Raw genomic sequence first — 15,148 nt, 5'->3', positions numbered from 1 at the left:
GTGGAGGGCCTGAGCAGGGTGGTAGTTTGGTCTGCATATTGGGAAATATTTGTAGTCTTGATCATGTACTCAGCAACCCGTATTTGCCCCACTTGGGCATTTTGGGCTAAACAGATTGGTCATTTCAATGTGTACTGACATGTATGTGACTCAGCCATTTTGTATGTGATCTGGGGACATAATTTCCTTTCTTGTGTTTGTGAAGGTCAATGCCCATTAAAAGAAGGAGATTTGGAGAGCCATCACCAAGAAGGTGCGGACCCAGGGGGTCCACTGCTGGAAGAATGCCCACTGTCGCAAGAAGTGGGAGGAACTTAAATGCTGGACCCAGAAGATTGTGGAAGCCAGGCTGGGGCTGTCTTCTGAATGTGGGTGGGGTGCGGGTTGGACAATGACCCCCAAATGGCCCACATTCTGGAGGTGGCCTACCCGGAGCTGGATGGGCATTTGAAAGCAGCACAGCAGCCACAAGGGTGTGAGTACAAAGAGAATTCATGATTGTCCCATTGCCAGCTGATTGTGTGGGGTACTGACTGCCCCCCTGACAGTAGGGATGAGACATGTGTCACTCTGTACTTGGGAGATGGCATTGACATGTCATGTGTATTGTTGGAAATGGCCCTTTTTGCAGGGTCATCCCCAGTCTTTATGCCTCCTTCCTCCTATTTTTTCTGACCTGTTTTTGGTTGGCTTTAGGACTCTGGGCACTTTACCACTGCTAACCAGTGCTAACGTGCATATGCTCTCTGTGTAAAGTGTACTGTTGATTGGTTTATCCATGATTGGCATATTTGATTTTTCTGGTAAGTCCCTAGTAAAGTGCACTAGAGGTGCCCAGGGCCTGTAAATCAAATGCTACTAGTGGGCCTGCAGCACTGGTTGTGCCACCCACATTAGTAGCCCTGTAAACATGGCTCAGACCTGCCACTGCAGTGTCTGTGTGTGCAGTTTCAAACCGCCAATTAGGCTTGGCAAGTGTACCCACTTGCCAGGCCTAAACCATCCCTTCTACTACATGTCAGGCACCCCTAAGTTAGGCCCTAGCTTGCCCCAGGGGCAGGGTGCAGTATATGTTTAAGGTAGGACATAAACTAGTGTGTTTTGTATGTCCTAACAGTGAAATACTGCCAAATGTGGTTGTCACTGTGCAAGGCCTATCCCTCTCATAGGTTAACATGGGGGCTGCCTTTAAATATCCTTAAAGCGCAGATTCCCTTTGAGAGCAGATAAAAATGTGGAGTTTAGGGTATCTGAACTCACAATTTGAAAATACATCTTTTAGTGAAGTTGGTTTTTAAATTGTCTGTTTGAAAATGCCACTTTTAGAAAGTAGGCATTTTCTTGCTTAAACCGTTCTGTGACTCTGCTTGTTTGTGGATTGTCTATCTGGGTCAGTTTGACAGTTGGGCTGTTTTGCACCTCTCTAGACAGTGACACAATAGGGGGCAGGGGTGTAGCCTTCATATCCTGATGAGTCATCTGAGCTAGAAGGGAGGGAGGGGTGGTCATTCACACCTGAAAGGACTGTGCCTGCCCTTACACAATGCAGTCTCCGACCGCCTGGTGTGCGCCTGGGGCCTGGCCTGGACAAGGAATGATCTTGCAAACACTTGAGACTTTGCTTTGAAGTTTGCTAACTTCAAAGGCAGAACTGGCTATAAGAAGAAGACCCAAAACCCCAGACTTTTAGAATCTTTCTGGAATCAACAGGAACCTCTGCAAGGAGAAGAGTTGAAGAGCTGAAGGAGGAGTACTGTCCTTTTGCTGTGCTGCTTTGCTGAACTGGCCTGCAGTTGCTGCTTCTGTATGAAATGAGTGCAAAGGGTGAACTTTGCTGAGTGTCCTGCTTGAGAAAATTCTCAAAGTGCTTTGGAGTAGAGCTTGCCTCCTGTTGGAAGTCTAAGGGACACCAAAGACTTCAGTTTCCTCGAACTGCAGAACTGGGAACTGTGGGTTTTGTGCTGCTCAAGAGGAGAAACCATGGCCACGCCACCAACGATGCCACTGGCCTGCACCGTGACCTGCCGACGTCGCATGGAGTCACATTGCCCTGCTTTGCACCGCGACCCTGGTCTCACCGACGCCATCATCAGATGACTTCACGAGCCACTGATCGCACCACGACCTGTGGGCCCCACACTCCTGCATCACCTGCTCACACCGCAGCCTGGGCATCCCTGATGACGATGCTCCTGCTGACACCAGTGCTGCTGCCTGCACCGTGGCCTGTGGACACCGCTCGTGAGCTACATGAAGCACAGCCCCGTCCCATACCACAGCCCCAGTCCACCGGCACCAGCATCATCGACTCCTGTGTTATCACCAGGCATCCTGCCTGCACCATGGCCTGTGGACACCGCTCGTGAGGGCCACGAAGCACCGTTCCGTCCTGCACTGCTGGCCTGCCAACGACAGCGCTTCAGCAACAACGACACTGCTGCCTGCACCGCGACCTGTGGACACTGCACTTCGCACCGCCCCGCTTAACATTGCAGCCCTGGTCTCACTGACGCCACTGGATGCCATCACCGAGCCGCTGCCTGCACCATGACCTGTGGGCACCGCACATTGCATCGACCCGCTTCGCACCGCAGCCCCGACGCCATCCACACCTGCGCACCTGACTTCATCAGCCTGGAGTTTGATCCGCAACGCGTGTGACCTCAAGGGCCCGACGACTCCTGCACCGACCCTGGAACTGACACTGCGACATCAGTGATGCCACTCTCCAGAGCTCACTGCGAAGATCACAACGCCCTGCAAATCCAAGGTACTGTTTGTGGGTCTTCCCGACACCGTAGCTGGCCCGCAATGCCACGGCTGGCCTGACCTGTTGGTTTTGTTGATCAAGATGCCATGATAGCCCCAGGTAGAGCTATCGACTTCAAGGAACTGTATTTTTGAGTAAATCGTGCAGAATTCATAATTTTGTTACTGTATGTTGGATTTTTATCATATTTGGTCATGTTTTATATAGATAAATATTGGCTATTTTTCTAAAACTGGTGTGGTGTCCATTTGTAGTGTTTTCACTTATTAGTGTGTGTTATGTGAAAATGCTTTACACATTGCTTCTCAGATAAGCCGGATTGCTTGTGCCAAGCTACCAAGGGGGTGAGCAGGGGTTATCTGAATCGGTATCTCCCTTATCCTGACTAGAGTGAGGGTCCCTACTTGGACAGGGTGCAGAAACCCCATTTCCAGCATGTATCAAACTGGTGTAGCTTGCCTTCTGAACCTGGGCCCAACAATCACTTTCCCTGAATGTCACAGACAAAAAATAATTGTATTATGGATCACTGTTCTCTTCCATGTGTCTGGGCATATGTGTATGTAGACATCTGATGCACAAAAGCAAGTTATCCTCAGAATATGAGGGTTACTTGTGCCTCACTGCAGTCTGTGCTGTGTTGGTGCCCATCATATATGTGACATGGCTTACATGGATAAATGTTTGCAGATGTAGCAAACCACTTTCGCTCTGCAAGTGGGGAATGTGCATTGACATGAATCATGTCCCATGACTGTTGCCAACATTCATTGTGCCCATATGTCAGCATGTGTTCTTTTCACTTTAGGAAATGTTCAGTATCTGATATTTCAGGCGTGTCCTAGCCATGTTGATGGTATGATGTCTGTATCCCCTCACGTACATGTGCTAGGAAAACTGTTAGTGGCATGGTAAATTTACAATGGTGGTACATTCCATGTTGTCACAGACAGGACTGTGTTGGCATTGTGTATTGTCTGACAGATACCTTCATGCATCATGGTATGCCATTTGGCATGTAGAACTGCTGTAGCAATGAGAGATATGACATGTTGCCCAAGATTGCGGGACCAATCTGTGTTAATCTATGCCCTTGATGTGGTATCATGTTGAAGAGTTTACTGTACATGTGTTTTGAATGAGGTTTGTTCCCTGACTGTTGTCATGCATTATGGAGTGTCTTGCTTTGATGTTTATATCATGTGTTTTTGGGTTCATGCATTGTTCCACAGAGAGTTGCTATGTTTGGCATGTCCAAGAGGTGGGTAGTGATGTTGCTTCTCATTGGACAACAGGTTAGAGTCCTTCTGTTTGTGACTCTAAGTTTTGTGGCTCTACAACATTCAAGAGACAGATGTTACATACACACTCAGATGTTATCATTTTCATGGGTGTCAGACATTAGTGGTGACTATCTTGAGGTTTATTGATTCTTTGTTGTGTGTATCCTTGACAAATGAGTCCCTGACATATTGAACCTGGTGTCAATGGTGTTCCTTTCCTTGACACATGTAAGACCTCTCTGTGTGATACTGATAGTACCTCCTTGACTTTGTTGTGAAAAGTGTCACTTGTAAATCTGTACATTATTGACATGTTTCCATTATGACATGGGTATTATAATTTCAAATACTCTAGAATATTTCACTTTTGTATCAGACTCAGCTGGGTGACATTGGCTTCATCACACAATGTTGGTACATCATGAAAGTGCAAAATGGAAGTGTGCACAGACTTGAGTGTGAAAAATGGATGTGTATGTTACAATAGGATACTTTTGTTGGCCAAAAGTTAAATGGAGTCTGTTGCACGTGATACAGCATTGGTGATGGAGAGGTCACCTAGTTGTGGTATGGTTGTGGGGTTTGCCAGACTTCATTGATGCAGTCATAGTAGTCTGACATGCTGAATTTCTTTTGGGTAACTTTTGGAAATCTAAATGGCATGCAAGCATATGTCATGGCACATGTATGTGCCTCTTAGGTGTGAGATTTTGCTGAGGCCTACTTGACCTGATGGTATTCTTTGTCGCTCAGTGTTATGGTTAAAGTGTTATCAGGTACGTGTTGTGACCTATTTCTCTTTCTTTTTGAGGCATCTTCACAGGCAAGTGAAGGAGACGGGGCACAGCGGAGTAAGGAAGTATCTGGCCACGGGACCTTGGGTCAAGATACCTCCGACACAGAGGGACCCAGTCACCTGCAGTTCAGAGGAGTGCCACTGGGGAGACTAAACATTCTTCATCATCATCAGATTCCTCCTCCAGTGGCCAATCCCTAGTGATGGCGGACCCATTGGGGACCCCCCAGTACCATTTTTGTCCGCCATCTTCTTTTCTATAACCATCCTCCCTGTTGCTCCCCACCCAGTTGGCCATGCCTGCTCACCCAAAAAGGTGGGCATCTCTATCACCACTGGCACTGCGCCCCAGCCTCTGTTAGCCCTTCTGTTATCAGTGAGGAGGCTATTGACTTCCTGAGAGGTATTTCTGTGGGTCAGTCCACCATTGCGAATGCCATCCAGGGATTGGCAGGTCAACTCCAACAGACCAATGCATTCATGGAAGGCATTCATGGTGCAATGGCTGCTCGACAGAGATCTTTTCAGGCTCTGGCCTCCACACTGACAGCAGCCAGTCACCCCCCACCTTCCATCACCCCTCCACCCTCTCCCTTCACCTCCCCCTTCACCTCGCCCCTTCCCCTACTTACCCAATGCACACAAAAAGATCCTCAGGCATCCACCTCAACAGACAAAGGTAGAACACACAAACACAAGCACCACAAGACACACCACTGGCATGCACACAAACAACATCCAACCGCAGACACAGGAACAGTCACCACTTTGCCTGACAACCCTGCCAACCCCAGCACCACACACACAACATCATGCCTACCCACAGACACCACCACAACAGTCACTGATACAGCCACCACACCCATCCTACTCACAGATACCACCGCAGCAGACCCACAGACAACCACCCCAAGAACCACAACCACAGACATCACAGCTACAGATGCATCTACATCCAGCACATCCACCATACATGCAGTCACCACCCCAACAGACAGCAACCTATCCACCACAGCATCCCCCAGCACCTCCACCCCTTAAGCCCAAGACACATAAATACCTCACTCATTCACCCACCACACACAAGCATACCTCACATCAGCACACACCCAAGACATCCACAACTAAATGTAAGACAACCACGCCTTCAACCTCCAGTTCCTGACCCCCTTTTGATGACTGTCCCAGTGTGGCCAAAAAACCTTTCCTTTGTGAGCTAGACCTTACCCCTTTTCTTCCCCGTACCACACCCAAAAGTTCCACATCCATCCCAAAGGCCTCCCCTTCCACCTCCAAGGCCTCCCCTGCCCACCCTGCAAAGACCCATACCCCCAAGAACAAGCCCCCCCTCCCAAAAAGGAGCCCCATCCCAAGCCCAAATCCAACACCGCAACCCCCCCCATAGGATCCATCTTCCTCCCCCAGATAATCCCTGAGGTGCCTACCTGCCCCTTTGATGCCCCTTACTGTGGCAGTTACATGGCAGTCAGGAGTCACGTAGGGGCACAACACTGTTCCATGATTTGGACTTTTATTGGACTGGTCAATGACCTTTGTTAGTTGTTTATGCCATATTTGTTGTTGACATTAAAGCCAAGGAGTTGTTTTTGTTGGCTATACCTTTGTCCTGCAATTCTTTTTCTAGGTTGATATTGTTCCTGAGTGACTTGTGTTGTGTTCCTTCAGCTGTGTGTTTGTGTGTTGTTTGCTGCTCCATGTGTTGCTGTTTGCAGTATGTGAGTTTGTGTGCAGTGCTGTTGTCACCCAAGGGGAGGGTATATGTTGTGTGTTAGGTCTCTGTGTGTATAAACAGTGTGGTTTAATGGCATTGTGCACTGTTTGGTATGGAAAGTATTTCTTTTTGTGTTGTCCAATGCAGGCATTTATGGTGTCGGACTTGTCCCTCTGATATGGCTATTGTACACATGTGATGTGTGTATTCTTGAGTTTGTTTTGTGCAGACATGGAGTGTGTCCAGTTGTGCTAGACTGCTTAGCACTTGGGTGTGCATGTGTCCATTTCTGTGTGTGTCCCTTGCAGGTAGTTCGTGTAGATGCATGTCCCATGGTGTTGGAGCTGTATGGCCTTGTTAAGTTGCCCTTCTCCTTTGCGTATCTGTGCATGACAATTGGTTTTGGTATTGTTTGCCCAGAGATCCATGTGGGGCCATTTCCTGTGCACGTGTTGCTTGAGGGGCAAAACATCTGGGGTACAACGAAATATAGATAGAGATAGTCATTTACAAAATCCTTGAAATCTTGCCTGAAATCTTTTTGTAATGCTATTGTTTCTTAACTTAACACGTGGATTTCCTCCAAACAAAGCAATAACCCATCTGAATAACGTTCTAGTTCATGTCAGGTTTTCTGTAAGTCCATTCAGAGTTTGTTTTGTTTTCCTTTTTGTTATAAGGGAGAACAAAGTTTCCCATGGGAGTGAAAATGAAAAAATGCTCAGTTTTTGCTTTCGGCATCTTCAGTTTTAGATCTTCCCTCTGGGCAGATCTGCAGGAAAGCAAAACAAAAGTGACCTTATCAATGACATCTCTAAACTAACTATAACCACAGAGTCAATATCACCAAGTCTTAACATGAAATGTAGTTGTCAGGATGCGTTTAAATAATAAGAGGTGTTTTAAATGCACCTGCAAGGAATAAATATCTTCAAACGTGGTAAATCCAATTGTGCACCTGCTGCACCATTGAAAACATCCAGGTGCCTCTGTTCAGACTCAGGACTAAAGGCTACAATTTGCAACTTATGGGGTTATCAGTATACTTACATTTACTTTTATACATGTATCATTCTGCCAATCATTACATTTCCAAAGAACCAATGTTTGGGATTATTTTATCTGCTGCTGTGCTATATTACTTGCATAACCATTGCACAGGATAGGACTAGTGTAGCTTGAAAACACAGCGGACATTTTATAGGCGTTTTATTTTTGTCCACCTGTAAACTAATGGAAAACGACAGCAAAGGAGCCAGGTGATTATCCAGTGATACGGCTTCGACACCAGAGGACGTTAATCAACACTGGTGGAGAAGAAAATGACATTATTAAGAGGATAACAACGGCTTATCTTGGTTGCCTGTGTTGAGCAGTTTGTAGTCTCTAATAGAAATGTTCGTTTTTAAGGCGTGTTCCTTAAGCATGCTTGAAATGTCCTTATGCTTAATAAGTGACCTAGAAGCCTTAGAGTGTTTCATTCTGAAGATATTTGGACAAAGATAATAATTAGGGCTTTGGTGTTGCGAGCAGAGGGGCCTGATTTCAGTAATGCATGCTGCTGGCGATCCAATCGGCGATTTCTGTGTAATGTGTGTGTAATCGGTTTTCAGATGCTGCCAAAAAGGGGCAGCTTATTACCAATGCAGCCTACCAGCTCACGTATCATGTGAACCCACTTTAAACCCAGGTTACTGTCTCATACCACTCTTCAGGCAGCTGCTCTTGTGCACTGCCACTTGTAGTCTTTGGTGAGTTTATGTTGAAAAAACCGACTGCCATATTTTGTGATTCTATCCACAGCAAATCAGCAGGGTCCGGTAGCATCCAATAACGAACAGTTAAAATTGAAAGGGGATGCCCTTGATGAAGACTGACACTATGGGTAACTTCATAAGCAAATATAAATTAAAGAGGGGATTCAGCTTCTGAAAATAGGACATGACAGCTTAAAGTACGCACAGTGAGCGTGTTTTTAACTGAAGTCACATTCTGCAGAGTAGCAGTAAAATACTGAATGTTACTGAAGGAATTCTAATGAAGTAAACAAAAAAGTGATGGGAAAGGTGCTTGATTTTTTCGAGACACTGGCAGATACTGGGTGCTATTGGATGAACTGTACTTCAGTAAATAAAGTGAGGGAAGAGAGTCTTGAATTATTCTCAGCCAATCATAATTACTCATGCCAGCATCCCAGTCCATCGTTTTTTGTCCACAATGCCACCTCATATTATACCCAACTGCAGGCACATCAGCTTTGACCCTGCTAAAATAGGACCAATCCAGTCTGAAATGCCAAGCCAGGGATGCAGCCTGGGGCGATTGCCATTGGCTGAGATTAATTCAAACATTCCTTCCATCACCTTGTATTTTTTGCAGTTGTAACGTCAATAAGTGACCATTGGAATATAAATGAGGGACTAGTTACGAAGTCATCTACTTCTAATAATAGCCTGTCTCAATGAATAGATTAGATTCATTGCATTAACCAGAGGTGGCATATTTTGGAGTTTGAGATCTATTGCCTAATAATCCATAAATTAAGGGGACAGCTGCAGGAGATGGTGCCCACAAACTGCATTTCATCAATGGCTGATGTCCTTTCGCCATCTTCCATCTTAATATATAAATTACCACTATGGAGTCACAAATACATATGTTGTTGTCTAAACAAAGGGAATAGGGGAAGCACAAGTGATGGCAATAACTGCCAGGGCTCATAGTAACCACGGCCCTAGATTCAGTCTCAAGATGAATAAGAAAGATGGGTGTGATAACTTATTTAGTGTACAGTCATTGCCTGTCATGACAGAATGCCCATCAATCAGGGCACGATGAATCTCGGTGAAACTGCAAGCTTCTTTGTATTAGAGGCTTTATGTAAGACAATCCATGTTCATTGTGGTTGAGACCAACTTATCATTCAGAACCATTTCCTCTGATGATAACTGTAAGCTGGAGAAATCAAACCTCTTCCTCAAATGAAAAGATACAGGGAATATTGCGACATATGCATGGTAAGATAATGAGCAGCTATTAAAAAGAAAAGACAATTTCGAATTGAAATGTGCGACTAAATTATGAATTTTCCTCCAATAAGTGGAAACCACTTTTGCACATGGTGCAACAGGAGCAGAAAAATCATGAAAATGTTACCAAAGTAAAAATGGATGCTAATACAGAAGACCCCTGGGCTGCAATTTTTAAAGTCAATCTATAATGGATGAAGATGAGATAATGGGCAAAGGCTCTGTCGAAGGTATTAAGTTATGCATGGTATGCAGAAATTGTACAGGGATTGCAGGTGACTATATGTCTGCACAGGGATCACCACCATGCCATTGAAAAGGGCTGGCTACTCAGAAATCGGGAAATATCTCAGGTCAAATAAAATATCTATGAATGTGATTAAACATGCACCAGATATATGATGCCCCATTGTGCTGAGATCCATTAATTCAGTTTCAGACGATTGGGCTATGCCTCCATCCTGGAGACAAACTAAGTCGATTCTCAAACACACTGAAATGAAACTATAGAGGAAATACTCATTGATAGCCTTGCAGCCTGGGGACGAGAAAATGGAGTATGCTAATTAGGTTTAATATGTCTTTAGGACTGGCAGAGACACTGTTTATGTAGGTAAATATCTGCAGATATTTTCCTGGACTTAAAGGCCCAGAAAATAGGATGACATGCTGATTTTGATTCTCTTAGCACAAAATCCACATTTTATTCCCCTTTGTTGCTTGGAAAACTAATCAATGTTTGCTACTCACCACAGCCAATAAATAACAGTCCTCAGGGTATAGTTATTTGACTTGTGCCAACATATTAAACCAATATCAAGACATTATTAATTGAGGCATAGATGTCTTAAACCTTGAGAGGAGAATGTATATTTCCTTCATGGACTTCTGAACTCTTTTGAGGGTGGTAATGTGGAGAACCTATGTTAAACACTAGAAAAGCCTTCTACCAATAAGCTGTAAGTTCAAAAATGTGTTGCAATCAAATAATACAGCAGCAGTGATGTTTATCTTAAGAGAAGAACTAACAAATGAGACACTGGTTAAGGTAGAGAAGCACCACCATAGTTGTGTTCCGGTCCATATTTCATTCTGCATGATAATGAATAATGTCAATAATTGTCTCAAACAACCACAGATACCCCAAAAAAAGAATGATTGATTATATTGATATTACTATTCATATATAATAAAGCTTTGATATCTTACATTAAATGATGTTTCATAGTTTAGAATGAGAAAGCCACTGAGTTCTACAAAATAAATAAGCTTCACATAAATGTATCAAAAGCAAATGCTGTGATCATTAGGGGAAAAAGATAGTGAATAGAAGTTGCATATATACATAGCTTACTACCACTGATGAGGTGTTGAAGTGCCTTATGGCAAGTAGCAAATTTAGTGATTAGTCTAATAACTATTGTGATTCAGGGCCGTCTGTAGTGCTGGAGTGACAATTTTTGTTGGTGCCCCACAGTGACCGCCTCCTCGATAGATTCTCTCACTACCACCCTCTAATAGTGCAGCTTATTTCTCCATAGCCATGCATTTCATTTTTTTATGCCACTACCCATACTCGTGTAGGAAGTTAGAGAACTTTACATCACACACATTATCTCACTGAGCTAGCTACATAAAATGCAAATCTTTGATCTGCATGGTACATATTCTTTACAAGAGGCATATTAACCCTCTGGGCTGTTTCATGATGAGTCAAAATTGCGAGCAAGCAATTCTCCTCCTCTCTCTAGAAGGTAAATTAATCATCAGAGTTATCTTGACATTTGTACTGTTGGCTGCACATTGATGGACACTCAAGAAACTCTGCATAAGGTGCCTTTAAATCAATAAGCTATTTCAAAACACAGTACCCCCTGAATTCAGAGCACGTGGGTTGACACAGGGCGGCTCCTCCTTTAGGGCGGAGGAGCATCGCTTCTACCCCTCCTTCCCTGCCAGCAGCGGCAGCTGCAAAACCTTTACCAGAAACAGATAATAAACTGAGTTGATTATCGTTTTCTGGTAAAGGGGTGGGGCCACTGGTTTGATGAGCTGTGAGTGGGAGTGCACAGCACTTCACCTAACTGTGCATGTATATATGACAGCAGTCTCGGGCCGGCCAAACACTCATGCGCAGTAGGCTCTCTCTGGAGAGAGCACACAGAGACTCCCAGTCTGCCGGGGAATGCCCTGGCTGGGTGCTCCCAGCCAATCCTGATGCCACTCTGAGCAGCATCAGGATTGGCACAGGTCAGGCTGATAGCCTGTGCCTGCAGCAGAGGAGCGGATGGAGCGGCGGCGGCGATCGAGGTAAGTGTGTTTTTTTTATTATTAATTAAATGTTTATTCCCACCTCCCCCCCCCGCGCCGCTCCTTCTGCGCTCCGCGAGCCGTGACTGGTCACACCACCCTAAAGGCAGCCCTGTTGGGATTAGTCTTTTGCTCTCAAGGAAACTGTTCTATGGATTTACCCTAGTTTCTTTTGAGTGAATTACTAAGTTAGGTGTGAGCAGTAGTGGAGTCCAAATGAGAAGTAAATAATTGATGGAATTAACAGATATATTATTAGGTTGCAGGAACATATTTCCAAAGAAATAGAAATTAAGACAGACATCTGCTGTGAGACCCAACTACAGTTTTTAATTCTGATTTATAGAATTGTGGCTTTTAGCAGTCTTTCTAGCATGGGCGTCAATTTACCAAAATGCCAGGGGTAGTGGAAGTGACATGACATACCTTTTTGTTTTTGTACCTACAATAAGGGAAACCCAAGGATATTAAGGAATCTGGGGTCTACAGGGAACAAGGGTCCTTTATCCACAAATATGTAATGTTGCTAATTGCACATACAGATACAATTAAGTCTATGTAAAGTAGCAAAATGAATTAGTATTTATTAAAAAAGACTGATAAAAAAATTGAGAAAGGGAAACGTACATGTAAAGAAATAATGTAAAATAATCAACCTCTGGCACATTTGGTGTGACCAAAGGTTCCATACCAGCTAAATGTGTTCTGTGTTTTATTACACCAATAGTGATTATTAGACTATAGTATAAAGTAAAATGTGCTGACAGTATGTAATGCAGAGCTGCCTCAGTGTTCTTGGCACTGATCTTGCCACCTTTGAGGCCAGGGGTTGCAAAGCTAGTGTCAGTGGTAGCAAATGGCAAACCAGGGGTCGGTGCTGCGACCCCTAAATGACACCCATGCTTTCCAGAGACACTTAAACTTTCAAACAGATGGTGTGGCAGATACTTGCCTTGCTGCAAAAAGCAACCCCAGTGCTTGTTGTTGTGAGATCCCTTTAGGAGCCATCCTCAAGCTGTGCAACATTTAAGCACATCCCAACATCTCTAATTACCATTTGACACAACTGAGAAAGGTACGGCCTAGAATTGTTCAATGCACGTGATGTTGTTTGTAGATTTTGTGGACACTACTCCCTTGTATACGATGCAAACAATACTTGCTAACCCAGGCAGGATCACTTTGTGCCAACTATAACACTTCATTCAAAGCTAAGAAGTGTTATTACAGTTTGATGCAAGTCATTTTACACCAGGCATAAACAAAACAAACAGTTGATAAACATGTCACTGGAATCATCATTAGTAAATTCAGTGCATATTTATGTGATACATTAATTTCTTGGTTCGGAAGGGCACCGCTCATTACAAGAGGTTTCTGTCCCCGCAGGACACACACCACGGTGTGCAAAATGAAAGCATCTGAGATCAGCGTGAACTTCTAGAATTCACCTTGGTTTGTTTTAAAAACACAGTAATGGCATATGAGTAGAAATGTAACAAGTTTACTACTTAAGATAAATTGTGTCTATAGGTGTACAGAGCTGAGTCAGTCAATGAGCAGAAATATCAGGTGTTGAACGCTGAGGTATTGTGAACACTACAGGTCTAAAAGTGCAGAAAAGCAAGAGCTTATAGAAGAATTTGGGAATCCTGTGAGAACTAAATAATGCAATTACAAGTATAGAGTTAAATGTATCACATATTAATATCTATATTGCTGTAGATTTCCAAGTATGCACAGCCAACCTGTGGTTTAGAACAAACATCATGGGATTTACATTCTTCCCTAGTGTCTAACAATAGCCAATATGTGTTCTAAGATGAAGTGCTACTATCCTGTCAGAAGGAATCCCCACAAATATGGTAACGGAGTTAAGAATTACATTTACAGTGCAAGCAAAGAGATTGTGTGACATGGAACATCCTCTTTATTTGGTCATTTCCTTGCCACCACTTATAGTTTTAGGCTGCTTCAGCAGATGGTGAACTTGTCATGTGTGGTCAAATGATGTAAGGGAAACAAAGTTAAAAATGTCACCAACCATGTCCTCCTAAAACATAATATGAGATACAAAATAGCCTGTGTGCGCTCCTTCCCAAGGACCTCAGCAGTGGCGTGTACCAGGGAAGGGCTGCGCCGCGAGCGGTACACCGTGACAGGGCTCGCTAAAGGATGATCTGCGCGCACTATCTCATCAGTAGGCCTGAAGGAAATCACATCTTCTATTTGCCCTGCTTCCTGTCGGCACTTGATATGAAATATGCTACCCTGAATATGAAGCTGCTGCTTTTACTAGGGAAGGGAACGCGGCACGTTGCGTTATTTATTGCTTCTTAGAACTCGAGGCGTAAGTTGAAGCTGTCACGAACTAGCTTCAGAAATCTAATTGCTTCTGTACTTGAATAAACCTATAATGGTGGGATGTGTGGTAGCACTTGGCTCGTCAAGGATAATGATTACAATGCCACAGAGAACAGAAAAGAATACATTAATTTCCCCTCTACCGAGAGACGGTGTACTTTCAAGTCCTGAAAGACTTTCCCTACCTCGCCATTTCTTTCTTTCTCCATGTGCCACTGCGTGCTCGAGACACGCGAGTAACTCATCTGCCGTTTGCTCTATCTCTGGCAAAACATACGTAAGCGTATTTTCTGAAAATAGAATTAAAAGCAGAACGTTTTTTTTGAATGCAGAGGAATGCGTTTTTATTTGCGCGTACACAAATTTAGTATGCGCGATAAATGTTGCTGTCTGAATTGTACAGAGACAGGGCATCATTCAGCCACAGCAGCGGAAAACACACATCCAAGCGGAAATTAAGGTCTATTTGCATGTTAAGTGCTGGCGAATTTATAAATGTATATATATAGATAGATATACACACAAAAACTAAGTAAACCTGAAACAGTGGTTTATTCCCTTTTTAATTCAGATTCGACTTTATGCAAGACCTGACGCCATTCGACGCGGATCAGGAGACTATGCCCTGAATATTACAAAGAGGCTTCTAGAGTTTTATGAAGATTACTTCAAGGTTCCATACTCTCTGCCAAAATTGGGTAAGTCATCTTCATTACCAACATTTCCCTATTTCATTTTTTTGGTTCTAGATGGTGGGCAAGGTTCAGGGGGCATCTCAGCCTAGGGCGTGACAGGTTAATGCAGCCCCTGCGGCACAGGGGACCCCAACCCTGTTGGGGCCCCCAAGCCCTTCGGATGGGCCCT

The 15,148-nt window shown here is 44.1% G+C and overlaps 1 protein-coding gene across 1 annotated transcript in view; it reads left to right on the top strand.

Annotated features, from left to right (window-relative positions):
• TRHDE (thyrotropin releasing hormone degrading enzyme) overlaps positions 1 to 15,148 on the top strand; it is a 2,205,852-nt gene that overhangs the window by 624,500 nt on the left and 1,566,204 nt on the right. The window contains exon 3 of the mRNA XM_069229561.1: positions 14,856 to 14,982. Within this exon, the coding sequence (XP_069085662.1) occupies positions 14,856 to 14,982 (127 nt within the window). The remainder of the gene's footprint in view (positions 1 to 14,855; positions 14,983 to 15,148) is intronic.

This window comes from Pleurodeles waltl, chromosome 4_1 (assembly GCF_031143425.1).
Source record: "Pleurodeles waltl isolate 20211129_DDA chromosome 4_1, aPleWal1.hap1.20221129, whole genome shotgun sequence".
Classification (NCBI taxonomy): domain Eukaryota; kingdom Metazoa; phylum Chordata; class Amphibia; order Caudata; family Salamandridae; genus Pleurodeles; species Pleurodeles waltl.
This window is presented reverse-complemented; position numbering and strand designations above follow the sequence as displayed.